Source organism: Vanrija albida (assembly GCF_041260175.1).
Source record: "Vanrija albida strain AlHP1 chromosome Unknown contig_1, whole genome shotgun sequence".
In the NCBI taxonomy this organism is placed as follows: Eukaryota; Fungi; Basidiomycota; class Tremellomycetes; order Trichosporonales; family Trichosporonaceae; genus Vanrija; species Vanrija albida.
Window position 1 is genome coordinate 3,098,451 of NW_027191420.1, and position 27,734 is coordinate 3,126,184.

Below are 27,734 nucleotides of genomic sequence, written 5' to 3' on the forward strand. Positions count from 1 at the left end.
GTGTGCCGCGGGGTGTACATTTTTAGATATCAAGTCGGACGTGGTGGTTTGGACCGCTGTTGGCCGCTGTTGGCTCTGTTTAGTTTTGCTGTAGCTTTGGACATGCATGGGGACGTGAACGTCACGAGTGAGTGGCTGGGTGTGGTGTGAGTTGAGCTCAAGTGCCACACGAGTCGAGGCCAGGCGCAGGCGAGCGGTTACGTCGTGTGAAGGGTGCTCGCTTGGACGCGCCAAAGCGAGCAAAGCCGTAAGCAGCGGCTAGCGTGGTCGCGTGGTCGCGTGGCAATTTTTGACGAGTCCGAGTCGTGATTTTGGGTGGGCAGGCCGCTGTGGCGAATTGCTCCCGTCGAGCAAAGGTGGAGTGCGGCCGCAGTGCAGTGCCACTGGTGGTCCCCTCCCCAGCATCCCCGGTGAGCGATTTGTCTCGTCGTGCTGTTGCACACCCCATACCACTTGCGCTGCACCCGTTGGTATCCGGACAGAGTAAAAGGCTCATCGAGCCGCCGTCGTCTCCCCTTCAAGCGTCGCTGTAAGGCACCCTGACTGTGAGTTGTGAGCTTGGTGGGCAGCGTCGAGGTGTCGTGCTAGCCTGAGCGATTTCTGGCAGGCCAGTGGCCAGTGGCGAGGGTGATGGCGACGACGGCGTCTAGGCCAGCGAGAAACCGCGCGTCTGGGTGTGCTAGGCTGGGCTGGCTGGGGCTGCTCGCAAACCCCTCGCCGGCGCAGTAAACACCTCACCGCCGGCGTCGCCAAACACCTCATCTCATGCCCGCATGCCCGTGCTCGCTGACATAAAAGGTGGCCCGATCTCCCCGAGACGGCGGCCAGAAGACACACACAATGAGCTCGACCCTCACCGAAACAAGGCGGCGCGTCGGCGTCGTGCGCACGCAGCCGTGGGACGACGCGGCCCCAACGGCACAGGCCTCGTCCGCTGCGGAGCTGGCCCGCGCCCTCTCGGAGCAGCAGCCGCAGCCGCGCCTGCGGCTCAACCCGCCGCCCGTGCGCGCCCAGCGCGCGCCGCACGCCGTGCTCAACACGCCCGTCTCCGACGCAGCGGTGCACGCGCTCGTCGACGAGATTGTCGCGCAGCGCATGGCCTCCGCGGCTGAGGGGCACGACGAGAGCGCCTTCTTCGCGGCCGACCTCGGCGCCATCTACGACGCCGTCCAGACGTGGCGCGCCAGCCCGATCGGCGACCGCGTCGAGCTGTTCTACGCCGTCAAGTGCAACCCGAGCCCGATGGTGCTCCACCTGCTCTCGCTGCTCGGCACGTCGTTTGACTGCGCGAGCACGGCAGAGTTTAACGCGGTCCTGGCGTTGCCGTCCGCCCCCTCGCCTGACCGCGTCATCTTCGCCAACCCGTGCAAGCCGGCGTCGTTCATCCGCAACGCGGCGGCGGCGGGCGTCGACATGATGACGTTTGACAACGCCGACGAGCTGCACAAGATCAAGCGCGCGCACCCTGGCGCAAAGCTCGTGCTCCGCATCCTCACCGACGACTCCAAGTCGCTCTGCCGCCTCGGCCTCAAGTTTGGCGCGCCGCTCGACACGTGCGCGAGCCTGCTGGCGCTGGCAAAGCAGCTCGAGCTCAACGTCATTGGCGTGTCGTTCCACGTCGGCTCGGGGTGCAAGGACAAGGCCCAGTTTGCCGACGCCGTCTGGCGCGCAAAGAAGGTGTTTGGCATGGCTGAGAAGGCGGGCTACGACTTCAAGTTCCTCGACATTGGCGGCGGGTTCGAGCGCGAGACGTTTGCCGACATGTCCGAGGTCGTCAAGGAGAGCCTCGACCTGTACTTTCCCGCCGAGGAGGGCGTCCGCGTCATTGCCGAGCCCGGACGCTTCCTGGTCTCGAGCGCGTTCACGCTGGCGACCAGCATCATTGCGCGCCGCCGCGCGCTTGATGCGCCTGCGGCCGACGCTGCGGCCGACACGTCGTCGCCCGAGGTCATGTACTACATCAATGACGGCGTGTACGGCTCGTTCAACTGCATCATGTTCGACCACCAGATTGTGCACCCTTACCCGTTGACGATTGGCGCCGAGCCCGCCCCGTCGGCGGCGCGCCCGGCGTTCCCCCCGCCGCCCAACGTGCAGCTCGAGCGCGACCTGACGGTCCAGCTCGGGTACGCCGACAACGAGCGGGCCAGCGTCTGGGGCCCGACGTGCGACTCGATCGACTGCGTGCGCTCGCTCGTGCACCTGCCGCGCGGGGTCGAGGTCGGCGACTGGATCGGATGGGGCGAGATGGGCGCCTACACGCTGTGCGCGGCCAGCACGTTCAACGGCTTTGACCGCTCGCCCGTGCACTGGACCACGGGCGGCGACACGGTTAACGGCCGCAAGGTGCGCGCCGTGCTCGACGCGTTCGAGCAGCAGTAGGTGCACATTGTACACGGCATAGATTGTAATAGCATGGTGGTGGATGGATTGAGCTACATAGACTGCACCCGCGGCCTTTAATTCATGCCGTCATGGTTAGGTTTGGGGTGTCGCGGCGTCGCGGCCGCGGTGTGCCGCGTGCCGTCGTCGCCGTCGTCATGTCGCCTCGCCACTCCCGCAGAGCCCTGTTTCAGCAACAGCGAGCCAGCATGCAGGCGTTCCCATCGTCATCTCGACGTTGTCGCTTGCCACCCATCGATCGATACTCACCATGTCCGAGAGCACGAGCACAAGCAGCACAAAGCCCACGCCGCCCGCCCCCGCGGTCGTCGATGTCCCGGCGCCGGCTGACCCCGCCGCGGCTGGCACCCACGTCGGCACCCACGCCGGCGCGCAGGGCTCCATCCTCGACAAGGCGCGCGACCTCGCAAAGCCGGTACGTGTCAGCAGTCTCACTACAGGCAGGCGGGCTGCGCGGCCGTGGCCCTGCCACCGCCCCGCGCCTGCTGGCCACCGCCTGCGCCAGCGCACTGACGCGACGCCCAGTACCTCGACAACGCGCGCCCGTACGTCGAAAAGGCGACGGCCGCGAGCAAGGAGTACACGGACGCAGCGTACGCCAAGGGCAAGGAGTGGAAGGAGAGCTGGGAGGTGAGCTGGCGCCGCGCCGGCGCCGCAGGCGACGGCGACAGCGAGCGGCGGTGGCAGGGCAGGGAGGTGGCAGGGCCAGAGCCACCCCCCTCCCCCCGCGCCCGCCCGCCGGCATGCCGACGCAGGAGCAAGCTCACACCCACAGGGCAAGCCGGCCGGGCACGACGCCGGCCCGGACGCCGTCTCGCGCGTCGGGCTCGGCGAGGGCGCTGCGCCCGCTGACGCCGGCGCCGGCGCCGGCGCCGCCGCGCAGCCCGACCTCACGCAGCGGGCCAAGGGCATGTTCGACTATGGCGTCGGGAGCTTGAAGGTGGGTGCTGCGACGGCGACCGCGAGCGGAGCGAGCGGCCGGGGCGGGGGGAGGGGGGGGGGGAGGGGGGGGGGGGGGGGCGGCGGAGACGTGATGGCGTGCTGGATGTCGGAGGGGGCTCGCCAACGCTGAGCCCGACCTACCTTCTTGCCCTTCTCGGTCTCCCCCACCGGTGCCCGCCCCCCCCGCTGCGCTCGGGGGCTACGCTGACCCCCCAGTCTGGCTGGACGCAGCTCGGCGCCACGATCGACAGCAAGACGGCAACCGCCGACAAGCCCGGCCTCTTCACGCAGGCCGGGACGGCGCTCACGTCGGCCGTGCACACGGTCGAGAAGCAGCTCGGGGTGGGTTGAGTTGCGACTGCAGGCCGGCGCTTGCGCCGGCTGCTGCCTCTTCGCTGGCGCGCCACGTCGGCCATGCGCCACGTTGGCGAGCGACGCTGACTCGACAGACCGCGCACACTGGCCACCACACCGCCTCGACCGAGACCACGGCCACCCCCACCGCTGGCACCGGCACGGCCCCTGCCAGCACGGGCTACGCTGTTGACGCGCCGGCCGCTGCCACCCCCACCCCCGCTGCCGCTGTGCCCGACACCACCGCGCCCGCCGGCACCAAGCCATCTGCGTGATCTGGACGCTGTTGTTCCTCCCGTGCCCTGCTATTCTGTACCGCCGTGCTTTGTTATTGTCTGCTGCGCCATAGATGCACGAGTGTGCAGTGCCGCCTTGGCTGGGTGCCGGCTTCGAGTGCCACACGACGCGTCATCTCGGGATTTTCGCGACCCTGGTTTTTAGAGCGACGCGTGGAGGCGTGGGTGAGGGCGACTGTTCCTGCAGCGCTGCAGCAGCGGGGCCAGACGGCGACGGTGCGCTGGCTGTATGGGCTGGGCAGGAGCTCGAGCTGCCAGCTGGAGCCAGGTGCATGGCTCTGGCTGGCTAATGAAAGGCGGGCCTGGGCAGAGAGAGCAGAGAAAGCAGAGCAGACCGCGCAGGCTGCCTGCCTGCCTGCCTGCCTGCCTGCCTGGCGCTCACTCTCACCCACGGCCCACGGCCCACACACTGTCCCTGAGATTTGTGCCACGCCGCATAGGCAGACACGCCAGACAACCAAGCACAGCCAGCCAGGCGCCACGCCAGGCGCCAGCCAGGCTGACACGCCAGTCAGTCAGACTGACCCCCCCGCCCCGCCCAGCCAGCCAGCCAGCCTACCACCCAGCCAGGCTCACCACTTGCCCCCGCCCACCACCCACCACCCCCTCCACGCCGCACGCCATCCATCCACCACCCACAACCAACACCTACTTCTTCCCTCGTCAAACTCTTCATCCTTAATCCACTTCTCAAACACCCAACAACCAGCAACAATGGGTCTCTCCGTCTCCCGCCTCCTCTCCGGCCTCTTCGGCAAGAAGGAGATGCGTGCGTATCGTCTCTGCTTGTCTCTCGCTCGCCGGGGGAACCAGTCGCGGGCTTTATCCACCCCGCGCTCGTCGACTTGTCTTCACAATGGCCACGGCGCGCGCGCGTGCTAGCAACCACAAACGCTCTTGCCCCGCGCAGCCCGCCCCAAGGCAAAGCCCGCAGCGCGCCGCGTCGCCGGCTGCCCCCCCCCGCCCGCCGCTTTTCACTCCCCCGGCACCGAGCACCCCCGCCCGGACACGCACACGCACAGCCGCTGACACGCCGCCCAGGTATCCTCATGGTCGGTCTCGACGCCGCCGGTAAGACCACCATCCTCTACAAGCTCAAGCTCGGCGAGATTGTCACGACCATCCCCACCATTGGTGAGTATAGCGAGGCGATTACCCGCCCGCCCGGGCGCCGCGCCGTGACCAAGCCACGGGTCGCGTGTGCGCGCTGCCCGGTGCGAGTCGCTGCTGTGCTGGCGAGCGAGCGCCGCAGCGGATGGCCCACGCACACGCGCTCGCCAGGGCACAATCCTGCACCGACGTCATACTGACCCACACACCCAGGCTTCAACGTCGAGACTGTCGAGTACAAGAACATCTCGTTCACCGTCTGGGACGTCGGAGGACAGGACAAGATCCGTCCCCTCTGGAGGCACTGTGAGTGCAGGCGGTGGACAGGTACCCGACAAGCCGAGTTTACTGACCCCCGCAGACTTCCAGAACACCCAGGGTATCATCTTCGTCGTTGACTCGAACGATCGCGAGCGTATCACCGAGGCCCGCGAGGAGCGTGAGTAGCGTGCAAGGACGCGCCGTGGCCATTGCTGACGCGAATTAGTCCAGCGCATGTTGAGTGAGGACGAGCTCCGCGACGCCCTCCTCCTGGTGTTCGCCAACAAGCAGGTGAGTTGATTTGCTGGGGAGTGGCACGAAGCAGCGGTACGCAGGGCGGGTAGGCAAGCAGCAGCAGGTCAGCAGGTGGCGAGAAAGGCAACCCAGTTGGCCCAAAACGCTGCTATGCGCTGCACGCGCCGCCCACGCCGCCCGCGCCGCACGCTTCGCTCCCCCCCACTGACCACCCTTACGTGGCATTGTCGCTGACACGTCTCCAGGATCTCCCCAACGCCATGAACGCTGCCGACATCACCGACAAGCTTGGCCTCCACTCGCTCCGCCAGCGCCAGTGGTACATCCAGGCCGCCTGCGCCACCTCGGGTGACGGTCTCTACGAGGGTCTGGAATGGGTAAGTGTTGCTGGCTAGTCGAGTTGTTCGTTGCTCACACTCTCCAGCTCTCGACCAACCTTAAGAAGCGCGGCCAGTAGACGCCCGGCCATGCAGCGATGCCCCCTGCGCTCTAGCATCTCTCGTACCTCCGTTCCCCTCGTAACCCCGCACGTGTCCTTTCCACCTCGCTCCTCCGGCCTGACCCATGCCACATCTCTCAGTCCACCCTCTCTCGTCCACTGCGGCTCGCTCCGGTCCCGAAATGAAGCTTATTATTTTTCATTGTACGCACCGTCGTCGTGTCTAGTGTGTGTTGAGCGTGTTGGTAGAGATATGTCTGTGACGATTTCATTGGTGTGGGGGTGGGGGTGGGGGTTGGGGCGACGGTGTGGACGCCATCGAGTCTACTTATCGAGCCTGGACACGACGGTCTGCTCAGGATCGCGGCGGGGAGGTGCCTTGGGATACGCTTATGTGCGAGGAGGAAACTAACACGGATGGGCGAATACATAGGTGCGTGCCGGGATGTTGCATCTTGCCCTGTATCGGCCTAGCTGCCACTAACGAGTCGTGTGACCTGGGGTAGTGACGAGGGGATCGAGGGTGACGACGGGGCGGCGGGCTCATGGAGCGCTCGCACGCGCACCGCCGAGGCCGCTCGGCCGGCCAGCATCGCTGCGCTGTTGCTGCCGGCACGAGCGAGTGTGGACGACGAGATCGGTGACGACCCACCACGACGCGTTTGTTGGGACGGCGCGCGGCCGAGGTGACGGTGCGGCAGGCCGGTGCGGCAGGCAGGCTGGGTGCTGTCCGTCTCGGGCGGCGTTCGGTGGGTGCCGGTGCTCTGTGAGTGCGTGTGTGTGCAGCTGGCACAGCGGCCCGTGGCAGGCGCGCAGGCTGCAGGCCCGTCGGGATCCCCGCGGTGGGGCGGATGGCCCGATGGCAAGGCCTCACTCATGCTCGTTGCTGAGATCTCGCGGGTATCACATGTAGTGGGCGCGGTGCGCAGCGCGCGGCGTGCAGGTGATGCATGTCCAAGTGCATGTGCTCGTGAGGCTCGAAGCTCGAAGCTCGAAGAAGAGAAAAAAAAAACCCCCCCAAGCCAGGGAGGGGACCCTTTTGGCTCGCTCGTCATGGCCGTCATGCAGGCTTGTGTTTTGATTCCGGACAGGGTCAGAGTGTAGCCGCGGCGCGGGCCATGTCGTCACTCAACTGTATGTCGCCTGGTCGTTGTAGTTACTGCCTGGGTGTGCCTTCCTTCCTGCACCCAGCCTGCCTGCAACCTTCCCCGTTAGCGTCGAGCAACCTTTGCACCCCACTCACCCGCCGCCGCCGCCGCCGCCACTTCTTCCTTCGGCATCCTCCCACTCCAACAACATTCGACCATCACCACGCACACTCGACACACCGTCCACGACTCACCACAACGACGCCGGCACCCAAAACACAACACCCCGCACACCGACCCCCACCCCCACCCCCCACACACACGCCCCTCGCCACACCACCCTGCCAGCCCATGACCCCACCCACAGCACAGTAATGCCCGCCCGCCCGCGGAGGCAGTCGCCGTCGCCGCCGCGCAGCCCCGGCTCGTCGCTGCCGAGCGATGCGGTCGCAGAGAATGGCTCGGCCTCGCCAGAGTCGTCTCGCGCCCCGCTCGACTCGTTCGAGTCGCCCCTCGACAGCCCAGGCGGAGCACGCACATTCTTCACGCTCGTCGGGCCCTCGAGCCAGCGCCCGGCCGCGTCGCGCCAGCCGCCCATCATCTCCCCGCGCCTCTCGGGCCCAGGCGTACCCTCGCCCCGTATGCTGGCGCCGGGCCTCGCGCCGCTCCGCCTCATCCCAAACGACGCCGAGCCCCAACGGCCCCGGCCCCAGCCCCAGCCCAGGCAACAGGCAAAGTTGCAGGGCAGTCTCCGCTCCCGCAAACCGCCCAACGCCGACATTGACGAGACGTCTGCCGAGAGCCTGGTGCCGCGCTTTGAGAGGTCGGCGTCGACGACACCGGCGTCAACAGGCCCAGAGTCGGACGCGATCACGTCCCCGTCCAGTTCGAGCCTCGAGGTCAATCAGTTCTCGTCGCTCAGCTCGGCGTCGGAATCGGCGGGCAGAGTATCCGCGTCCGAGTCGGACTCGCACCCGTCCTCGTTTGACAAGGGTGCCCCGCCCATGGTGTTGACCCCGCAGCCGATTGCCGTCGAGAGCACTCTGCAGCGGACGGATTCGAGCGAGGAAATGTCGGACAATGACGCGAGGTCCAAGGGGTCCAAGGGCTCGAAAGGCTCCAAGGGATCCAAGGGATCTGGGTCCAAGGGGTCGGGCTCGAAGGGCTCGACTCGCTCGTCAGACGGTCGTAGACCACGGCCACGCTTCATCTCGGCGCACGCGCTCTCGCGATCTCAGCACGGCGCGCCCTCTGGCGCAACGTCGGCGAGCATGACGCCGCGGCCGCCGTCCACTTCGCATACCGTGCCGGCGCATCCTGGCAATACACGGACGGCGTCCCCGGGCGAGTCGTCGGGCTCGGGGGATTCTGCCGAGAAGCTCGACAAGGTCGCGCCGCTGCCGCAGGACATGACTCGTGCGTCACAGTACGCGGTCCCCCCTGTCCCCCCGTTCAATCGCAACCGCGGTTCCACACGCTTCGCTGTCGAGGCACTCGACAGCTTCAACGACGCGGCGTCGTGCGTGTGCTCGACGCGCTCCGAGCCACCGCGCAACAAGTGTTCGTGTGCAGCGAGCCGCCGGGACAATCGCGCTACCGGTGAAAGTATCAGACTGCGCGATCGGCGGATGATCCACTTTGATTATGGCGTCGGAGCATCGGCCCGTACCCCGGATGCCGGCGCCATCCACGCCGCCAACTCGCGGGCTGCGTACGGCGTGATCCTTGGCGGCCGTCCAGTGGCAGCCGCCACTGTGTCTGAGCCCGCTGCACCTACCTGGATGCAGCGCGCTGGCCCGCGGGTCCAGAACAACGGCTCGCTAGCGCCGTTGGGGTCGTTCACGTCGAGGAAGCGGGTCAGCCGCGCAGCTCCGTCGGGCTCGGATACTGCCACACCGCCAGACTCGGTGTACGCGCCGTCGTCTTCGTCGGTTAGGAATAATTCCGACAGCGCGGGGACAGCCACGAAACCTGGCCGGCAGTCGGACAGCATGGCGACACTCAACTTCCAGGCTGGTGCGCCGCCGCCCAGCAACGCCGAGATGAATGCGTTGCGCAAGGCAGCAGCGCACGGCGACCAGCTTGCGGCGTTTCACCTCGGATACAGGAGAGATCAGTCGAACGACCGCCACGGGATCCGCGACTATGATCGTGCCAGCGACGAGGCGACGGTTGGCGCTTTGTGAGTGACGGTACGACCGGAGCAGACTGACCCCAGATACGTGCCCATGTCGTCTCCCTCACGGCGGCCGGGCATCACCCGCGGCGAGTCGCAAAACTCCATTCATTCGCGGTCGAGCGGCCGATCGAGCGGCTCGAGCTCGCGCCCAACGGCCATCACAATGTTGAGTCCCCCAATCCGGCCCACCCTTCAGACCCGCGACTCTGCCTCTGATCTGTTCAAGGACGTGGCGACCCTTGCGCTCAGTCCGAGCGCACGAACACGCAGGCTGTCGTCGAGGGAAGGCAGCGAAGAGGGACATGGGTCAGCACCAGCCCGCTCACACCCCGTCGCTAGTGTGCCTCCCAGCTGGCAGTCGTTCAACTCGCAGCGTCGCGAATCTGAGCGCAACAAGGACGCTTCGAGCGGCCAGTCCGTGTCCAGTAGTACCCTGTCGTCCTCGACGTCGGAGATGTCGCGCCGCGCGTCAGCCACGAGCAACAGCTCTGGGGGCAAGCCTGTGCGGCCCGCAATCCGACGTGGGGAACGGCACGAATCATCACAGTAGTGTGGCGCTGGCTGCCACAATAATCTCGTTTCCCGCCTCTGGTTTCTTCCGGTGCGCAGTCTTGCAATAACGTAGTATCTCTATTGTCACGAGACCAGTATTGATGTAGCACTATGTAGTCGGTACGATGATCTTGATGCATCGGTGAGTGCATTGCAGCGCTGCAGCGTCGCGTCGCATGCGTCAGTGTGTCGGCGAGTTGCACGAAAGCAGGGGGGGTCGGATAACGATCGGATTACTTAGCTGCGCCGCTGGCCGACTTTTCGCCGTATTACAAGGTCTGTCCAAGGTCGCAAGTCGCATTCCATCTCTGTCCATTGACATCTACTCGCCCAGCAACATGTCGCGCGCAGGCCAGATTGCCCTCATCACTGCCGGAACGGCGGCGGCCGGTCTCCTCGGCTACGTCGTCTACTTTGACTACATGCGCCGCAACAGCCCCGAGTTCCGCAAGGGTTTGCGTGAGTCGTCTTGTCTGCCGGGGCTGGGCGTCAGCCCAGTCCACCAGCCGCAGCCGCCGCCATCGCGCGCTAGCGAGCAACGCAGCTCACACACCCAGGCAAGCAGCACAAGAAGATCAAGCAGGCCGCCGACGCCGCTGCCAAGGAGCAGGAGATCCGCGACGCGCGTGTACGTCCTCTGGCACGAGTTACAGACCCAGCTGACAACCAGGAACTCACCCTCGCCCTCGTCGAGCTCGAGCTCGAGACGCCGCCCTCCACGCCCGAGCAGATGGAGGCATACTTCCAGGAGCACGTCGCGACCGCCGAGGCGCTCGCTGCGCAGGGTGCGTTGGCGGCGTACCCCGCAACCCTGCACACCCACTGACACTCGCAGGCCCCGCCGAGTACGTCAAGGCCGCCACCCACTTCTACCGCGCCCTCCGCGTCTACCCCCAGCCCGTCGAGCTCCTCATGAGTGAGTAGGCCTGCCGACCCCGCTAACGCCCGCAGTCTACCAGAAGGTCTGCCCCGAGCCCGTGTTCCAGCTTGTCCTCAAGCTCACGCAGCTCACCTCGGCCGTCAACGCCGGCGCCGCCGCCGGTGGCCGTGGAACTGCTGCCCCCGCCCAGGCGCCCGCGAGCGTCGCCGACATTGACGACTCGGCACCCGCCATCTCGGCGCCCGAGGCCGTCGCCGAGGCCGTCGCGGAGGAGGCCGCCGCCGAGGTCGCTGCCGAGGCTGCTGCTGAGGAGGCTGAGGAGGAGGCCGAGGAGGCCGCCAGCAGCGAGGGCGCGCCCTCTGCCAACGGCTCGGGCGCCGAGTGGGAGCGCGTGAGCAACAACGCCTAAGCGTGCCGTTGCGCCGCGCCATGGCGTGAGGCGTAGTCGCCGACCATTACTCGACTACGCAGGGGGAAAAGTGGCGACAGCGGCCCGCTCGTCGGTCGCTGTCGCTGTCGTTGATAGAGTTGCGGCACCCGCCCCCGCCGCGCTCTGGTGCATCCATTGCCGTGTACATGGCAAGCGGGTGGAGCTAGACCTAGTATCACACTGCTCATATGTATCCGCTGTCTGCAGGTGTGTGTCTAGAGTGCAAGGCCGCGTCAGGGCCCGGTCACATGGCCGCCACGTGCCTGAGCGTTGTCCACTCATCCCATCAATTACCATGTTACGCGTCTTTGCTGGCGGCCAACAACAAGCATCCATCACCACAGCGCCAGGCAACTCCGACTTCACCTTCCTTCCTTCCTTCCTTCATTGTCTGTCTCTACCCCCATCCTCCAAGGACTAGCAATCACCGCACTATCAAACATCATCTTTGGCCGCGCCGCAATGTCGACGCGCACCCCGCGGCGCAGCGAAGGCCATGACGTGAGCCCCGGGCTCGTCGTCTCAAAGCTCGGCATCGAGGCCATGACAGAGGGCGACCTCGCCGTCGGCCTCCTCTGCCTCAAGGTAGGCCGTGCCGTCATCACCGCTGCTCACACAACACAGGTCACGATCCCGCGCGACCTCGACCCGAGGCAGCAGGCCCGCTGGCCCCTGTTCAGCGGTGAGTGGTCGTGTGCGTGCGTGCGCTCGCGCGCGCATGCGCTAGTTGCCGCGCCTTGCCGCCCCACGCCCTGCTGACCCGCTCTGCTTCGCAGGCCCGCCGCCAAAGCTCAGATCCATCCCCGCGCTGTACCCGCTCTCGGTCGTGCCCACGCTGCTCGGCTCGCCCAACAGCCCGCAGAGACTGGCCGCCGCCGTCGCCCTGCTCTCGCTCAAGCCGTCGGCGTACCCGCCCATCGCGCCCGGCCCGACCAGCCAGCGCCCGGTCGTCGACGTCTCGGCCACCACGGGCCAGGTGTACGTCGTGCTCGAGGAGGGCAGCAGCCCGCCCCGGCGCGCGTCTGGGGGCGGCGCGCCCGGCAGCCCCGCCCCCTCGGCCCGCAGCGAGTGGCTCATCATTATGGAGATCGAGCTGCCGATTCAGGCCGTAAAGGGTCCCAGCGGCGATGAGCAGTTTGGCGTGTCCATACCGCTTCCACGCTGCCTGGATAACGCCATCAAGTTCAAGGTCCTGCCTCGCGACACGAACAGGAGGGAATTCGAGATTGTCACCGCGCCAAAGGTCATGAGGAATCCCAGACCAGGGGGAAAGCGCCGGGCGCGGAGGTCATCGGTGCACTCGGGCATCGAGGAAGGCTGGGAGGACGGCGAGGTGCCGGGAGTCATCGACGCGTTGAGCGACGACGACGACTCGGACGACGAGGTCGCGTGCGACGAGCTCGAGGGACGATTCCAGAGGTGGGTCGTGCGTGTGGACTATGCTGAACAGGCAGTACCGATGTCTTGAACCTCGAGTGGGCGTTCCTTCCCTCTCGCGACTCACCACCCGACCTCCGTATTATCCCGCAGTGGGATGCTTACCGGCCGCTGATTTCCGTGTCGTTCGAGGGAACCCTCCCTGTCACCCCCGGGCCTTTGGTTCTAGAGGCCGTGTTGCCGCCTGGATGGGGCTGGAGCGAGATCGAAATCCGCGGCGACGGGTTACTCTCCTGGCGATCGACGGACGGTGAGGGCTGGACCGTGTTGGAATCAGCCGGCGCAGTCGACCCAGACGACTCGACCGCGACCATCGAGGCTCAACGCACGCCGCGGAGACAAACAGGGCTGCCTCCTGGGCTTGACCCTACCGACTTCAGCTTTGAGCTAAACAGCTTCGACTCACCGTCACCGCAAAAGCCCCTCACGCCCGGCCGTCGGCCGCTGACGGCGGAGCGGGTTGCTCCGGCTCTTCACCGTGTTGTCACGCGCTCGCCCACACCCGCATCAGTCTTCCAGCTTGAGTTTGAGGACCTCGACTATGACAAGGACGACCGCGTCGTCAGGCTCCTGGGCCGGATTGTCCCTCTCAATCTTACCCTCGTGTCCCCCGGTGCCCCGGTGCAGATCCCCTTTGTGCGCTTTGACGATCTGTCCTTGCCAACACACTGCACCGTGGCTTGCCCTCAAGCATCATTCATCACCGTTGAGGGCGAACCTGGTGCCGACACTTCCTCAACGTGGATCGCTCCCGCGTCGGACACGCCGCAGTTATGCGACACGACACTGCCGTCGATCGGCGTGTTCACCTGGACCCAAGACGGTTATCCCATTCCAGCACTGTCGCCCGCGACAATACAAGGCCCTGTGCACGTTGCTATCCAGCGCGATGTCTGGGCGGTCCAGACTTCGACTTTGACCTTTGCTTGGCCCGCGCACGCCGCAGAGGTTGGAGTATGGTTCCCGGGCTCAGATGTTCGTGTCATTCGTGCCGCGAGCAGCGATGCACACTTGCCCAGAGCGCTGCTGCCGTTCCCGGATGGTCCGGGCACAGAGGTCCGCGTTGGCCGAGGACGTGGCAGCGTTGAGCTTGTGGTGGAAGTCGTAAGCGGCTACACCGTTGCCGTGCCATACTTTAGCCATGGCAAGGGTGACTTGCTCATAGAGCTTGTCCGTGACCAGTGGGACCGTGAGTCGAGTCCCAAAGCCGTGCTGACGAACAGACCTTCTTGATGATGCCACGGCGACCAACCTTGAAAAGGTCTCTGAGCGTGCGTACCGAGGAAGCCTCGAGTTGCCTGGTTCGATCCAGCTTGCAAAACCAGCGCCAAAAGCACCAAAGCAGGACTCGCCGGCACCCGGACCGAAGAGCAGCTGGGTGTCCTGGAACAAAGTTTTGGTCCTCGCCCTCGTTTTCGTCATCTTATCTCTGGCCCATCAAGTTCAACGCCTAAGCCACGATGTGGCCTTTCTGGCAGACGAGGCGCGCGACTTGCGCTTGTATCACGTACTGCATCGCGCCGAGCCGAGTGTCTTCCGCGATGTCTGGGAGGAGCCTGGCGGAGTTCCCGAGCCGCCGATCTGGGACAAGGCGCACATCCCTGTCCGCCCCGACCCACCAGTGGGCACGGCTACGGTCGAGGCGCCAGCTGTCCGTCCGACTGCAACAGAGCCGCAGCCAGAAACACCGACAGCCCCTGTACCCCCTGCGACGGCAACATCATACCCCATTGGGCGTGTGGTCAAGGCGACTTGGGGAGCTTGGACACAACATCCAGCGTGAGTGTGGTGACGCGTGGTGACGCGTGGTGACACTACGGCCGCTGACATCACACGCCAGAGTACGAGCAGTCACATCGAGCGTGTCGTGGCTGTGGAGCGCATTTGCATGGCTAGTGCTGCCTGGATGAGGGCGTCATGTTGTCAGTGTCGCATGTATGAGTTTAGCTAGATGCCGCCGTGCTGAGCAAGTCGGCGCACGCTGTTGGCTGATTGATGACGTATCGATTCGAACTTGTCAGTGTCGTCATTGTCGCGGCTTGTCGCGCGTTGCAGTAGTCGTAGCGTGCTGTTGCCGCCCGCCCCGCCGCCACATGACCAAACTCAAGCTTGCCCAAGGTCGCAAGATCCCGACGCACACAGTGCGGCCTGCATTCCTCGCCGCCGCCCACTCGCCCCGCCCCGCCGCGCCCTCCCCCACCCAACCAGGCAGGCATTGGCCACTCCGCTCGAGCTAGCACTTATAGTCGACGGCGACCAACGCGACCGCGACAACTCTTGACACTGGACATTCCCCCTCGTCTCGACGTATCCATCGTCTCGATCTCACACCACCTTCCCTCGACTCTACTCACCCAGCCCTCTACCAACACACAATGTTCGGCGACCCCGTCATCACCGTCGACCCGCCCGGAGGCGGCCGACCCGCCCCGACGGCCACCTACCCCGCGCCGACGACGGTGAGGACTGCCTTCCTCCCCCGCCCCCCGCTCACAGCCCAGATCCCCACCCACTTCGTGTTCGACCACGCGACGCACAAGGCCGAGATTGCGCTCTGGGTCTACTTTGGCGTGTTTGCCGGCGGCCTCGTCGGCGTCGCCGTCCTCGCTAGCCGCGTCGAGCGCCGCTTCCGCATCTTCCACACGTGAGTGGGTGTGGGCGGGCGTGCGCCCCCCTGACACTGACCACCCCAGTCTCTCCTCCCTCGCCCTCGCGGCCGTCACCGTCACCTACTTTGCCCTCGCGACCGGCCTCGGCTCGACGCCTCACCGCCACGGCCCGCACGCTGTCGCCGCCGCGTTCAAGCCCCACCACCCGGGCGACCCACACGGCCCGCCCGCCATCGACTTTATCATCCGCCAGGTCTTCTGGGGCGCCGAGAGCGTGCGCCTCGTCTCGACGCCGCTGCTCGTCACGCAGCTCGCGCTGCTGTCGGGCATTGCGCCCCTCGCCGCCCTCGCCGCCATCACTTACGACGTGCTCGCCGCGAGCGCCGCCCTCATCACCAGCACCTTCCCCGGCCACTTCAAGGGCCGCGTCCGCGGCCCGTGGGCCGGCTGGTTTGCCTTCACCAACATCTGGGTCGTGGCCCTCTTCGTGACCCTCTTCATCCCTGGCGTCAACGCCACGCGCAACAGAACGAGGTCGGTCAAGGGCCAGTACTACCTCCTCACCGTGCTGCTCTTTGTGTAAGTGGTGATTGGGCTCGCGCCGCTGACTTGCAGCGGCTACATCGTCCAGGGCGTCATCTTCACCCTCGGTAACGGCCTCAACATCCTGTCGGTCGATGCCGAGATCATCGCGGCGGGCCTGGTTGATGTGTAGGTGACTTCGCTCCGCATCGCACCTAACCTCCAGCACCACTTACCTCGGCTTCACCTACTTCCTCCTCCTCGTCCACGTCCATGGCGAGGACGACTCGTGGGAGTTCCCCGCCTGGTTTGTCGAGCACCGCGTCGGCATCCACCTCGAGGGCGAGCCCGAGGCGGCTTAAGCGCGGCGTCGGCGCCCCTCCGCAACGCCACCTGGACTTGCACACGCTGAAATCAGTCGCACCGTCGATGCCCTCCCCCCACCCTCTAGTATCCAAATCGAGTGCAGCGAAGACCCGGCTGCCGGAACACGTCCCCAGAAACACTCCGTAGCATGTGATAATGCGAATTGTGAGCAGTTACGAGGTGGGGCTGTGCCGCCATTGTCCGAGGAGGCACGGTCCGACACGCGGGTGTCGCGCTCCGAAGCGCGGAACGGGCTTTGGGCGGTGCTGGGCGTGACGAGCTTACGAGACGTTGTCACCGCGGGACGGCTCTCGGCACGTCGTGGGCGGGGGGGGTGGGGCGGCGAGGGCGGTACTAACCACCCGCGTACTAGCCGCGGCTGTCGAGCGCGGGTCGTTGTGGCGGGGAGATAACACTGCCGGCGGGACTGACGGGGATAGACGGCCCGGGGGGGGGGGGGGGGTTCCTGGGCGGCGAGGGGGCGGCGATGCCGTCTGCGGGCGATGCGGAGATCGCGTCGCGGCCAAACCACGTATGGAAGAGCCGGGCAGCGCGTTCGAGGCGCCGTGCAGCTGCCACCGAGAGTGGCAGAAGGAGTGGCAGCCTCCAGCGCCACTCACACCGACGACCGACTGCCAGGCGCCACAGACTTCCTCGCGAGATGTGGCAAGTGGCGTGTGTGCGCGAGCATGGCCGTGATGCCTGAGAACGACTCGGCAGGGCCCGTGGCGAGGAGCCGCCGTCCAAGATAATGCCGCCAGCGCCTCGTACACGACCATGTCGGCGGCCCACCGGGGGAGGCTCGGTGGGTGCGTGCGGTCGAGTAGCTCGACTACGAGGCCAACGTACGCCGGGGCGAGTCAGTCGGCGTCAACTGGACTGGGGCGAGCGCCCGACGCGCGACGGCGTGCGGATCGGCTTCCGCCAGCGCCACCTTCCCTCATCGCCTTTTACCTCGCCGCGCCGGGGTCCTCGGCCCCAGTTCGGGGCAGCGAAAGGTACAGACGAGGCCGATCTCTGCAGCTCGCGCTCACCTAAGGGTCGTCCAGCCCGAGCCAGCACTTCCGGCGGCGTCGCGGCGCGCCGTGCCGAGGTATCCCGGGCGTGTCGGCGGCATCGGGAAGCGTCGGCGTGCGTCGGCGGCAGCAGGCGACACAGCCCAGACGACGCACACGACACAACATACGGCGTCTGCATACAGCCGGCAGGACTTGGCCCCGATCGTCGTGCGGCGCCACTAACCCCCGGTCGCGGCGTGGCTCGTGTCCTGGCCGCGCCGAGTAGGCTTCCGCCGGCGACTGGCGTTCGGCACGTTGGGAACAGGGGCTCGCTGTCGATCTCTCGATCAAACGGGACGGTTGTCGATCTCTCTATCCAAACACCGTGCCGTGGAGGGTACATGGCGAGCGAGGTGGCGGGTGGCGACGCCGCCAGACACAGCTCCCAGCCTCACCCTGCAGATGCCGACCCTCTCTCACACCCCACTCGGTCTGGAGCACTCCGGCATCTGACGCAGCGCACACTTGATCTCAACAGCGCACACTGCATCCGAGGGCGCCGGCGCCGGCGCCACCGCGTCCCGTGTGGCGCCGGTCGCCGTCGTCATGGACCATTCCTTTCCGAGTCTTTTCCGAGCACAGTCGCTGCAGGCCCCGTTTCGCAGTGTCGCAGCCTGAGATCTCTGCACCGCATCGAACGCGCGCCACGATTCAGACGAGGCGCCACAGTTTGTTCCTAAGCACGCTGTGACGCCTCGGGGAATAACTGCCACTCGACCCTTGCTGCCCCCCTGTCGCCGTCTGTCCCACAGCACTGGTAGGTGGCAGGGACGGGCCATGCTCCAACCCCCCCGGAACCCTCGGCCCTCTCCTCCCCGAAACACTGACGACTCCGCCGTCGCCGACGAGCGGCCAAGGTGGTGCAGGAACACCGCGCCCCCGGGTGCTAACCTAGGGCCGGTGCAAGCTGCGACCGATGCGCTCGCCTCACCCTGTGCCTGTGTCGCGGGAAGCAGCTTCCATTCTGGGCACGATTCGGCCGGGGCGCGGAGCGGGCTGATCAAACAGGGGGAGGGGGTGGCGGCGGCGGCTGTGGCGGCTGTGGCCTTGTGGATCGATCGCGCTGTCGTCTGCGATGTGGCGACGACGACGCCGGCGACGACGACGTGCAAAGTGCCGCGGCAGTTACGGGGGCGCGTGACGCCGGAGACTAGTTTGCGTGACGGCGGAGCGGCGGGCAGCGAGGCCGCGCGATCGGCAGGTGCGACGCGACGCTGGCTCGAGCTAGCTTGGCGGCTGTGCGAGGGTGGGGAGGGGCTCTGCTGCTGATCGCCACTGACTCGGCCGCGTAGCGTCGCTTACGTGGTGGCCAGTCACCGGAGAGCGGGGTGACTGACCGCTGTGGCGCGGTCGAAGAGCAGCGAACGTGAGTTCGGCGTGGCGCGGCGCCGGTGTCGAGAGTGCGTCGTTGTCGACGTCGAGGTCAGAGTCGAAGCTGAGGTCGGAGTCGAGCTCGGGGTCGAGGTCGGGGTCGAGGTCGACTCCCGACGCCCCGTCAGGCAGCTAGCTACGTTGCACGGGCGCCACGGTGCAGTATGTAGCCGGCGCTGTAGCGAATACCTCGGCTGACTGCAGCACGCGGGCTGACCTTGTGTAGGCCTCGATGTGGCAGTGGCACTTGCAGCCCTCCCAGAGCACCTTCAGTGGGTCACAGTTGTCAGCCAGCGCATGAGACGACTGCACCGGCATGGCATGCCACTAAGGCGTCACGACACGATCGGCTGACCCGCATCGTGTACTGCACTGTCAGTGATGTCTGACAGTGCGCACAAGTTCCCGGTCTGCGCCTCCGTGTTACAGTTTGGCGCGTCTCGCACGAGGCGACCCGGGTGCCATGGCTCGCGGCAAGGCGACACGAGACGCCGCTGCAGGCCTCCCCACAAAACCTCCCCCAACCCCCCCCCCCCCCCCCCCGCGGCATCTAAGCATGTACATGTAACACCTACAACCCACAACCCAACCTACAGCGCCGCCGCGGCCTTGCCCCCGCGCCACGCCTTGGTGTGCACCCCGCTCGAGATTCGCTTGCCCGTGTCCCACTCTGAGATCTGCGGGCGTCAGTACCGCGCGGTGCATGCCCCCCCGCCCACTCACATCACAGCGGAGGTTTGCGAGCGTGCTATTGATGCGCTCGATCGTGACGATGATGCGCAGGCGCGTGCCTCTGGGTCGTGTGAGCGCGCCCCCGGGCCCCGCCCCCGCCCCCTCCTCCAACCCCCCCCCCCCCCCCACACACGCGCCCACTCACATGCTCGCGGGGTTAAAGTACTGCATGTCGAGGTTTACGCTCACGCCGCCCAGCATCTGGCCGTCCCAGAACCCGGGCGCGTGGTTCTGCACAATGGCCGCCGAGGTGCAGCTGGGCGTGGGGTGGGGCATGGGGCGGGTACAATGGGCGAGGCGAGGCGAGGCGCATACCGTGGGCGCGGCGCAGTCAATGCAGTCGAGTCAATAGCACAGGCGTCAGCGATCTCGTCGTCGGCGGCATGCGATCTGGCGGGCGGCGAACGGAGCCGGCGCCACCCGGACACAACACTCACGTATCCACGAGCCAGGCGTGTGCGGCCCCGTGCATGAACCCAAAGAAGTTTGTCACATCTGGGCGCTGTCAGCTCGACGCTCTCACACACCCACGTACCCTTGGTCACGGTCGCCTCGTACACGGCCTTCCAGCCGTCGACGCGCCGCATCCCCCGGCTGTTGACGGCCGGCACGAGGTCGAACGCGTACGGCTTGAGCACGTCGAGAAAGTCGCGCGCAAAGTGCGACCCGCCGACGACCTCGTCAAAGTAGTCCTTGTCCTCTTGCGTCGCGGGCAGCATGTCGGCGGGGATCTGTTGGTCGATGCTGAGAGGCATGGTCACGAAATAAAAAGTCGCGTCGTCGCTGATGAGTCTGGGCACCTTACGGTGGAGGCCCCCGGTGGCCGCTTAAGTACAAGCCGGCACGCTCGGTTACGCCCGTCATGACGACCGAGGTCCTACATCCGCCCGGTCGTCTCACCGAGCCGTGGCCGACGCTGATAGCGGCAGATAGCGGACACATGCTGCATGACCGATGCATCGGCTTCACAACTACCCGCCCGGCGCGCATAGGTATTGCATATTGGGGCGGTATAGGTTTTGTGAACGGGTAGTATTAAGGCGATACAGCTTTCGAGTCGGGGCTTACAAATGCAGACTCAAGAGACCGCACACAGTCTCGCGTCGGACACTGATGGGGTCATAGCCAAGTGTGGTGGGAGGGGGAGAGAGGATGATGGCAGTGATGGATTACTTGTATGTCATGGCGTGTTGGAGAGTATTGCGTGTGTGTATTAGGGGCTATGTGTGTTGACCCCACGTCGTCGACGCTCCAAGAGTCGCGCACGTCGTCGTCGTCTGTGCTAGAGTCGCATATGCGACAGTGCACGTCGCAAGCGCAGTCTAATGGAACCGTTACTCTGTTGCGTAGCGTTCTTGAGATCGCCGTCGTGCAGCGTAATGTTGTGTATACTTAATAAAGTGCAGGCGTCGACACCGAAAGGGTGAGAACGTCGCACGTTTGATGGTCGGCTCAGATGTACGTCCAGCGTACATTGTCGCCAGTCGCCTTCCTCTTCTCGTCAAAAGTCGTCGCCGGCGAGTCCAAAAGCGGGTCGGCGACGCTCGTCGCGGTGCTCTTACTCGCCGCTGCCGACGACAAGGCCGAGAGAGCTGTCCACAGGCGGGGGAAGGGGCGCCATGTTCAGTCGGGCACGTAGATCATTGATCTCCCGGCGATGCGACTCGAGCTGGCCCTCGAGCTGCACAATCTTGGCATCGGCCTCCTTCTTGCTGTACTCGAGCGAGGAAACGTAGTCTGAAAGCATCGTCAGCAACTCATCATACCACAGAAACCAGTACCACTCACCCTTCCTCTTGGCACGGAAACGCCTGGCGCCAATGCGGTTGCGGACCTGCTTCTTGTCGCGCGGGTTGAGCGCCTTGTACTGATCCTGGGGCATTCCCCACGGCTGATCCTCGTCGTCCTTGTGGTGCATGTCATCCCACGAGTCCGTCGAGCCACTGTTTGTGCGGCGCTTCTTCGAGTCCTGCATTGACGGAAGGTCCACCTTGCTATGAGGAGGGGGAACGCTTGGCGGGAAGCTCGAGGCCGAAGTCGAACCGCTAGAGACCTGGTAGTTCATGTGGGTCGAGGGCGACAGGGGAGAGAGCGTGTTCATACCAGGCGAGGCCGTTGGGTACCCGCCAGCGATGCGGGGCGAGTAGCCGTGGGGCTGCGTCTGGCGTCCAGGGGGCAGGGCCGACATGGTCGCGGGGCTGTTCTGGACCTGGTAGTGGTACGGGCCGAGCTGGCTCGACATGGGTACATGGCTCGAGTAGCCCATGCTAGGCGGCGTCATGTGCATCTGGGTCGAGCTGTTGCCGGTGCCAGCACCGCTTTGGCTCAGCCCGACACCTGACGGCGACGATCCGTGGTAGCTCGATCCGTAGGATGCCGACACGGGGGGCAAGAGGCCCGATTGGCCCTGCTGTGGGGGCGGCGGTGGGAGGAAGACGCCTTGGTTCATGCTGCGACGGTGAGGAGGTTGGTCGTCTGAGCGGTCGAGATGTGGTGAGACTGGCGGGGGTCGCTCGCCTCCGCCGCTGCTATAATAGTTGTTGTAGAGCCCCTAAGACAAGCGAGTCAGCGTTCCGTCCATCCCGTTTCTCCTCATGCATGTTTGCGACCGAGTGGGTCGAGTAGGGGTGGGTGGGTTGTGATGAACAGGAGATGATGGGATGCCGCCCAGGGGTAAGGTGGACAGGGACGACGGGTCCCCGCATCCTTGAAGATGCGAAACACTCCAGGATTTACGGAGAGGGGGTGATCGCGGCGGCGGCGGCGGCAGCGGCGTCGGAGTGGGGGAAGGGCAAGGGGTCATGGGTGATGCACGACCCGTAGTCACTCCATGTACTCACCCAGTTTGGCTCCATTACAGGAGTGATGATATGGGCCGACACGATGGGCAAGTGACGCTTTTGCTAAAGCGTCTATGTAAGAAGTTGAAAGTAAAAGAGGTGGGGTGGACGAACAATGGCCGTGTTGTTACGGGGGGGTGCGGGAACAACAGTGGCGAGGATGTGGGTGTGGCCTCTAGCTAGGACAAGGACGAGTCAAGTCGATGTGCAGAGACGACAATGCTGAACAGTGTAAGCATTGTGCATGGGGAGTGTGAGGGGGGTGACGGGGTGAGAGCTGGGTGGTAGGTGGTGGTGCAAAGAGAGAAAGTGCCAGATGGTTTGTTGTGGGTGGCAAACAATTCCAGTCGGCCATTGTGTAACAGGGAGGGAGCAGGGGGGGGGGAGGGAAGGGTATTGTCTCGGCCATGGTTGGGTGGCGGCGGTGGCGGCGGCGGGGGCGGCGGCGGGACAGTGAGGGTGGGTACGGGTGGCGGTGTAGACTCGTGGCATGCTCGTGCAAGCAGAGCTGGGCCGGCTCGGCGGCTGGGGCGGCCCGGAAGAGGCGGAGGCAGAGGGGCACACAAAGAGTCTAGAAACCAGACGCAGAGCACTGGCTCGGCCAAAAAACAAAGTGCACTCTGGGCAGCCACACCGCGGCCGGCCAGTGACGCCACGCGCCACGGCACCGATGGCGGCTGCGAGACAGATCGCTGTCTGCATTGACCTCGGCGATTGTGTTTCGACAAACACATGCGGGGGTGCAAGCTTGGCATCGGACAAAGTTGCGAAAGGGAGGGAGAGAGGGAGGGACGGGCGCGGGCGAGCGAGCGGGCGCGGGGGGAGACACGGATAGACGAGGAAGCAGAGTGGAGGGGGTGGGGGGGGGGGGAGGAGGGGTGGGGGCAGTGGAGGGGGCAACAACGGGGGCGTGTGGGAGAGATGTGCTCATCTCATGCTTCTAGTGCGCCCGCAAGAGAAGCACCCGAGTTTGGGATTGCTTCCTGGTGACTCACGATGAGTGCAGATCCAAAGGGCCAAGTGGCGGCGTAATGACGAGAGCGAAGGCGAGATACAAGTAAGATGCGACGGCGCGGGGCGCAATTGTATCGCAAGAAACCTAAAGGGCTGCGAGCATGTCAGTTGAATGTCCATTCGGCGACTGAACATAGGAACGCGTTATGGGATTGGGTGGGGTGGGTGGGTGATGCTAGCTGGTTGCACTGGCACGCGCCTGCACAGGTGCAAGGTTGGGGTAGGTGGGCTGGCTGGCTGGCTGGCTGGCTGGTGCCGGCACAACCGGCGATGGTGACACCGAGGAGCGTCGAGTGCAAGCCAGGCCAAGTTCACAACACTCGCTTCTCACCTCTTGTCTAGGTCACCGCAACGTATGCTGCTGTTGTTGTTGTGGTCGTTGATATCGGTGGTCAACTAGTGATCACCGGTGGAGATGATGTAGAGGCAATGTTGTGTTTGGGTGGTGGTCGTCAAGTAGAGTCGCAAGTGCGGCAAGGCAAGGTTGAGCTCGATGCAAGGTATGCTGTTATTGAAATGGCGCTTTGAGGGAGGACGGGCTCTCGACGTTTTGCTCTCGAGGACGGTGGCCCGACTTGAACTATAGTTAGCCGCGAGCAGGCAGCCAGAACACCTACGAGATGGGCGCGCCCTTGCCTTGACCTTGCTCCTGTTGCCGTCCTTGCCGCTCGGAGCACAGCTGCTGCAGCGGGCGCGGCGCGGCGAGACACAGGAGGTGGTGGTGCTGTTGCAGCTCGTGAGGTCCACCTTCTCGCTCTTGCCCCTCTGCCGTTGGGCGCGCTTGGGAAGATTGCCCCGACCCGACCTGACCGATCTGAGGCCGTCAATTCCCTGGGTCTGGTCCTGCGTAGACGTCAGAGCCGGGGGGAGGGGGGGGGGGGTGCTTGCTCGAGGGTGGGCGGCCAGATGGTTGTCTAGGGCGACCGCCCAGGGCCAGGGGTACAGCAAGAGCATTACATGTCACGGGCATATCCCGACTTTGACCTCAGAGGACCCATGATCTGGGCAAGGCACGGGTCTCGAGAACGAGCAGAGGAGGGGGGTTACAACAACGCTGTGGGAGACAGGGGAGAATATTGGCATTGGGCAGGGGGTGGGTATGGTCCAGGTCCGACCAAGGCAATGACCTCAGTCACGGTACGCCGGACGGCACGGCAGGGCAAGGGGTTGAGGGTGGGGGAGGGAGGTTGGGCGGGGGAGGGGACGTGGACACGATGTCATACTTTGTTCTCTCCTGCCTTTTGTCTTTAGAGCCAGGAGCAGTCTCGATGCCGGCATGGCCAGGGGCACTTACGAGAAAAGTGAGGGCGGGAGGTGCGGGATCCAGACAGGGCACCAAAGACCTCCGAGCAGGCAACGTGGGGCTTTGTGGGCCCAGCAGTCGGTTCAGTTTGGGTTCGGAATCAGAGGTGGATGGTGCGGCTCGAGAGGGGCAGCGAGGGGCAGCAGGGGCGGCAAAGTTTGGGAAAAGTGTGAGAAAGCGAGGACCAGAATTCGACGAAACCTGCAGCAGGAGCTTTGGAACAGAAATGGCCCAATGTGTTACGTAGCTTACGACGAATCTTATATGGGTAAATGTCCTGATATGGTCAATCGTTGGCCTGATGCCACTTGCTGGAGTCTGGACCATGAATGGCGGCAAGGGGGTCCAGTTTCGGTCTACTGGGGTAACGAGTAGTAGTAGGAAGCCGGGCGAGGCGCGGCGTGTCGCGGCGCGGCGAGACTATGAGTGTGAGTGAGGAGGGGGAGCAGCAGGAGCCGGAGGGGGGCGGCGGGCGCGACGCGGCGCAGCATGGCGGCGGGGTCGGCAACCATCTGCGGCTTGCTTCGGCACCACGGCGACACAAGGGGGTCGATTCAGGTGCTGGTCGCCTTCGAGGCTGACGACCCATTCATGAAGTGCCCGTCCAGTGGGACGTGGCAACATGGAACCGAACAGCTGCATGAGAAGAAGAGGAAGAGACGGTTTGAGCGAGAGCCGTCGGATAGCGAGAGAAGACGCCGCTGAGCACAGCGGCGCCAATGGTTCCGACGGCGTCTGCGTGATTGATCCCTCTTGTCTTAGTTGTGTGCGTCGGTGGCGTCCGAGGCATGCTCTGCCTCTTGACGACAGCGCCGCGTTCCGAAATGTGTAAAGCACGCGATAGCAGCTAGCAGCGCCTCAGACGACCGCGTTCACACATGATGGGTTCTGCCAGCGGGCCCACGGCCACAGGGCAGGGTGTGTGCCCTGTTGTTTGTGCTCGAGAGGCGTTTGAGGCGCACTGGAGCCAACGAGCCGAGAGGCGTCCAGCTGGAGCACCCACCGAGGTGGGATGCCCATCCCCAGGCACCGAGCGGGAGCTGCATGTGGCGTCGCCGGGTTAAGCTTCTGCGCTCTTTGGGCACCCAGCGCACCGGTTCAGAGGTCCTGGGCCAAGCGTAAACGAGCGGAATGGCAGGGGCCACCGTGTCGGATAGCCAGGTAAAAGTGGGTTGGACCCGGACCTGGCTTGGTGCTTGTGCTTGGTGCTAGACTGCACTGACGATCAAACTGGCAGCTATCGCATCTTGGATGTCTGGAATGCGCATGACTCTGGGTTCCTCGTGACGCGCAGTTTAGGTTTCTGCACAGATATAATTTTGTTTTGGCAGCCAACTCTGACATTAGGACGCGGCGACGAGCTACAGGCAGGCCGTCGTCAACCAGACGTCGCGTTGGCGTGTCGTTTCCACTGTCGTGGATGCCGCCGCGTGTTGACAGCAAGCGACGACGACGCGCGGTGCTACTGGATCGAGGTTGAGGGTTTCAGGGATGCCCGCTGTCTCCACTCGCTCGGTCTAAAGTCAAAATAAACGCCTCGCGCAGAGGTTGGGCCGAGGGGAGCACGAGGACAGAGGGGGGCAGGCAACATGGCAACAGGCAACAGCCGAGAGACGGCCAACCCTCTTGCCCACCCGCACCCACGCGCCCTGCCTTGCTGCCTGGGTTCAACGGCCTGACTCAGGGATGATGGAAAAAGGTCCAGCGCCCCGGCGCCACTGGCACAACTGGTCGCCCCAAGCATGACTGAAATGGTGGGCAGTGTGGCTGGGGCCAGTAGCGCCAGGAGACGAGCATCATGTCGCCGCGTGCGACTCTGTCGGGGAACACCGGCGAAGGGACACGGAGCGCGGCGCGAGTTTCATGGAATGAGTGTGTCGCGCGTCAGCGTCCCTGCGAGCGGGTGACACTCGCTGACAGAGTGACAAGGAGCAGATCGAGCAGAGCGCGCGCGTGCGTACCCCCCGTCTCCAGACGAAACGATCGGTGCTGTAGATCTTTTCTAGAGAGGTGCCGAAGCCACGCCGCTGCCAAGGTGGCGCAGTCCTCCTCCTCGTGAGTGGCCGCCGCCCTGTCGACGAGGCAGCCGGCCCATGTGCTGTTCCCTCCGCCGTCCTGCGGTCCTGCGGTCCGCTCCCTGCCCCGCGCCTAAGGCACAGGGCAGTGGCCACTGCGGAGGGCCAAGGTACCGAATTCATTCACTCGTTCGCCGGCGGCGTACGAGAGATGAATGGCTGCGGGCGCGCGGGGGGTTGGCTCGTCCGGTTGTCGGTCCCCGAAACGGCTGCGAGCGTGCCCGGCGCTTGCTTGCTTGCGCGCACTCGCGCCGCGTCATGTAGCGCGCCGCGTGATGGTCACTCGAGTTGCGCTGCGTGCGGCATGCATGCCCACCACCCAGCCCTCGGAGATTCCTGCACAAGGGCACTCACTGGTCTGAGTGCAGGTGACGGCCCATTGTGCAGGCACAAGGACGCACGTCCGGAAAACATGGGGACGATTGTTCGGGCGCGCGCTGGATACCGGTGTGCTGGGTCCTGCTTAGTCTTTGTCCTCTGGGCCCCCTGCCCGCCCATCACATACCGCCGAGCGCTGCGCGAGCCCTAGTCTCACCTGGTGTTCGCTGGCCCGCTAGGCGTCGGCGCTGCCGTAACCGGTGCCAAGCATGAAGGACAGGGTGGCAGGGGCCGCCAGTTGCCGCTTCTGTCTCCACAGGCCGAGGCTGCCGCGCGCCCTGCATCCATGCCCAGCTAAAGGGTTCCCGAGAGGGCCGCCAGGCGCCAGGTACGGCCAGAGGGCCGACGTAGGCCACTGCTTCCAGACGTTTGGGTGTGGCGACCCCAGACTGGTGTGACGTGGATGTGCCGGGTGCTTACCCCGCAAGCCAACCTGTGCTACGGGGGGGTCGGCGTCGTCGGTGTCGTCGTCGACGGTGGCGAGACGATTCATGCACCCGCCGTCACTTGAATGCACACCCGCACGCACGCCCCCACGCACACCCCCACGCACACCCGGTCCGGAGTGGAGTGTGCCATCCATCACATCGCACTCGTCTCGACCTCGCCTCGCCCCAACTCCAACGGCCGTCGGCAGGGAATGTAACGAGCGAAATTAGACGTTACGAGAGCGCGCTGGGCTGGGTGTTGCTGCAACGCGCCGCAGGACGCCGCCAGCACGCATGCACGCACACCCGTTCCGAGTCGGAACGGAAGTGCAGGGCGCCGGGGGCCTGGGGGTCGCGGTTGTTCCAGGCCTCGGCTCGTTCCGTGGCCATGGGTGGTGTCGCTGTCTTGATC

General features: G+C 65.2%; 9 protein-coding genes across 9 annotated transcripts; 7 read left to right on the forward strand and 2 right to left on the reverse strand.

Annotated features, from left to right (window-relative positions):
- Positions 1-102: 102 nt before the first annotated feature.
- Positions 103-2,382, forward strand: SPE1 (Ornithine decarboxylase; the record flags this gene model as incomplete). The annotated part of the gene is made up of 3 exons (XM_069349883.1): positions 103-127; positions 535-545; positions 799-2,382. The coding sequence occupies 3 exons, from the start codon at positions 103-105 to the stop codon at positions 2,380-2,382; spliced, it is 1,620 nt and encodes a 539-aa protein (XP_069213427.1).
- A 271-nt stretch (positions 2,383-2,653) lies between these two features.
- Q8F55_001258 (uncharacterized protein) lies at positions 2,654-3,974 on the forward strand (the record flags this gene model as incomplete). The annotated part of the gene is made up of 5 exons (XM_069349884.1): positions 2,654-2,818; positions 2,929-3,033; positions 3,179-3,343; positions 3,562-3,687; positions 3,795-3,974. The coding sequence occupies 5 exons, from the start codon at positions 2,654-2,656 to the stop codon at positions 3,972-3,974; spliced, it is 741 nt and encodes a 246-aa protein (XP_069213428.1).
- A 735-nt stretch (positions 3,975-4,709) lies between these two features.
- On the forward strand, positions 4,710-6,078 carry Q8F55_001259 (uncharacterized protein; the record flags this gene model as incomplete). The annotated part of the gene is made up of 7 exons (XM_069349885.1): positions 4,710-4,764; positions 5,037-5,129; positions 5,319-5,411; positions 5,467-5,544; positions 5,593-5,657; positions 5,867-5,998; positions 6,046-6,078. The coding sequence occupies 7 exons, from the start codon at positions 4,710-4,712 to the stop codon at positions 6,076-6,078; spliced, it is 549 nt and encodes a 182-aa protein (XP_069213429.1).
- Positions 6,079-7,522: 1,444 nt separating this feature from the next.
- Q8F55_001260 (uncharacterized protein) lies at positions 7,523-9,334 on the forward strand (the record flags this gene model as incomplete). Its single annotated transcript, XM_069349886.1, has 1 exon — positions 7,523-9,334. One exon carries the CDS (start codon positions 7,523-7,525, stop codon positions 9,332-9,334), a length of 1,812 nt encoding a protein of 603 aa, XP_069213430.1.
- A 156-nt stretch (positions 9,335-9,490) lies between these two features.
- TOM20_1 (mitochondrial import receptor subunit tom20) lies at positions 9,491-11,168 on the forward strand (the record flags this gene model as incomplete). The annotated part of the gene is made up of 6 exons (XM_069349887.1): positions 9,491-9,633; positions 9,679-9,752; positions 10,156-10,338; positions 10,437-10,664; positions 10,715-10,795; positions 10,831-11,168. The coding sequence occupies 6 exons, from the start codon at positions 9,491-9,493 to the stop codon at positions 11,166-11,168; spliced, it is 1,047 nt and encodes a 348-aa protein (XP_069213431.1).
- Positions 11,169-11,651: 483 nt separating this feature from the next.
- On the forward strand, positions 11,652-14,536 carry Q8F55_001262 (uncharacterized protein; the record flags this gene model as incomplete). Its single annotated transcript, XM_069349888.1, has 6 exons — positions 11,652-11,774; positions 11,814-11,871; positions 11,966-12,608; positions 12,644-13,815; positions 13,850-14,405; positions 14,467-14,536. The coding sequence occupies 6 exons, from the start codon at positions 11,652-11,654 to the stop codon at positions 14,534-14,536; spliced, it is 2,622 nt and encodes an 873-aa protein (XP_069213432.1).
- A 465-nt stretch (positions 14,537-15,001) lies between these two features.
- Positions 15,002-16,119, forward strand: Q8F55_001263 (uncharacterized protein; the record flags this gene model as incomplete). Its single annotated transcript, XM_069349889.1, has 5 exons — positions 15,002-15,085; positions 15,128-15,270; positions 15,320-15,814; positions 15,851-15,946; positions 15,984-16,119. 5 exons carry the CDS (start codon positions 15,002-15,004, stop codon positions 16,117-16,119), a joined length of 954 nt encoding a protein of 317 aa, XP_069213433.1.
- A 3,023-nt stretch (positions 16,120-19,142) lies between these two features.
- Positions 19,143-20,039, reverse strand: Q8F55_001264 (uncharacterized protein; the record flags this gene model as incomplete). Its single annotated transcript, XM_069349890.1, has 5 exons — positions 19,143-19,229; positions 19,276-19,345; positions 19,430-19,540; positions 19,722-19,779; positions 19,820-20,039. The coding sequence occupies 5 exons, from the start codon at positions 20,037-20,039 to the stop codon at positions 19,143-19,145; spliced, it is 546 nt and encodes a 181-aa protein (XP_069213434.1).
- Positions 20,040-20,842: 803 nt separating this feature from the next.
- On the reverse strand, positions 20,843-22,139 carry Q8F55_001265 (uncharacterized protein; the record flags this gene model as incomplete). Its single annotated transcript, XM_069349891.1, has 3 exons — positions 20,843-21,021; positions 21,073-21,835; positions 22,125-22,139. 3 exons carry the CDS (start codon positions 22,137-22,139, stop codon positions 20,843-20,845), a joined length of 957 nt encoding a protein of 318 aa, XP_069213435.1.
- Between the last annotated feature and the right edge of the window lie 5,595 nt (positions 22,140-27,734).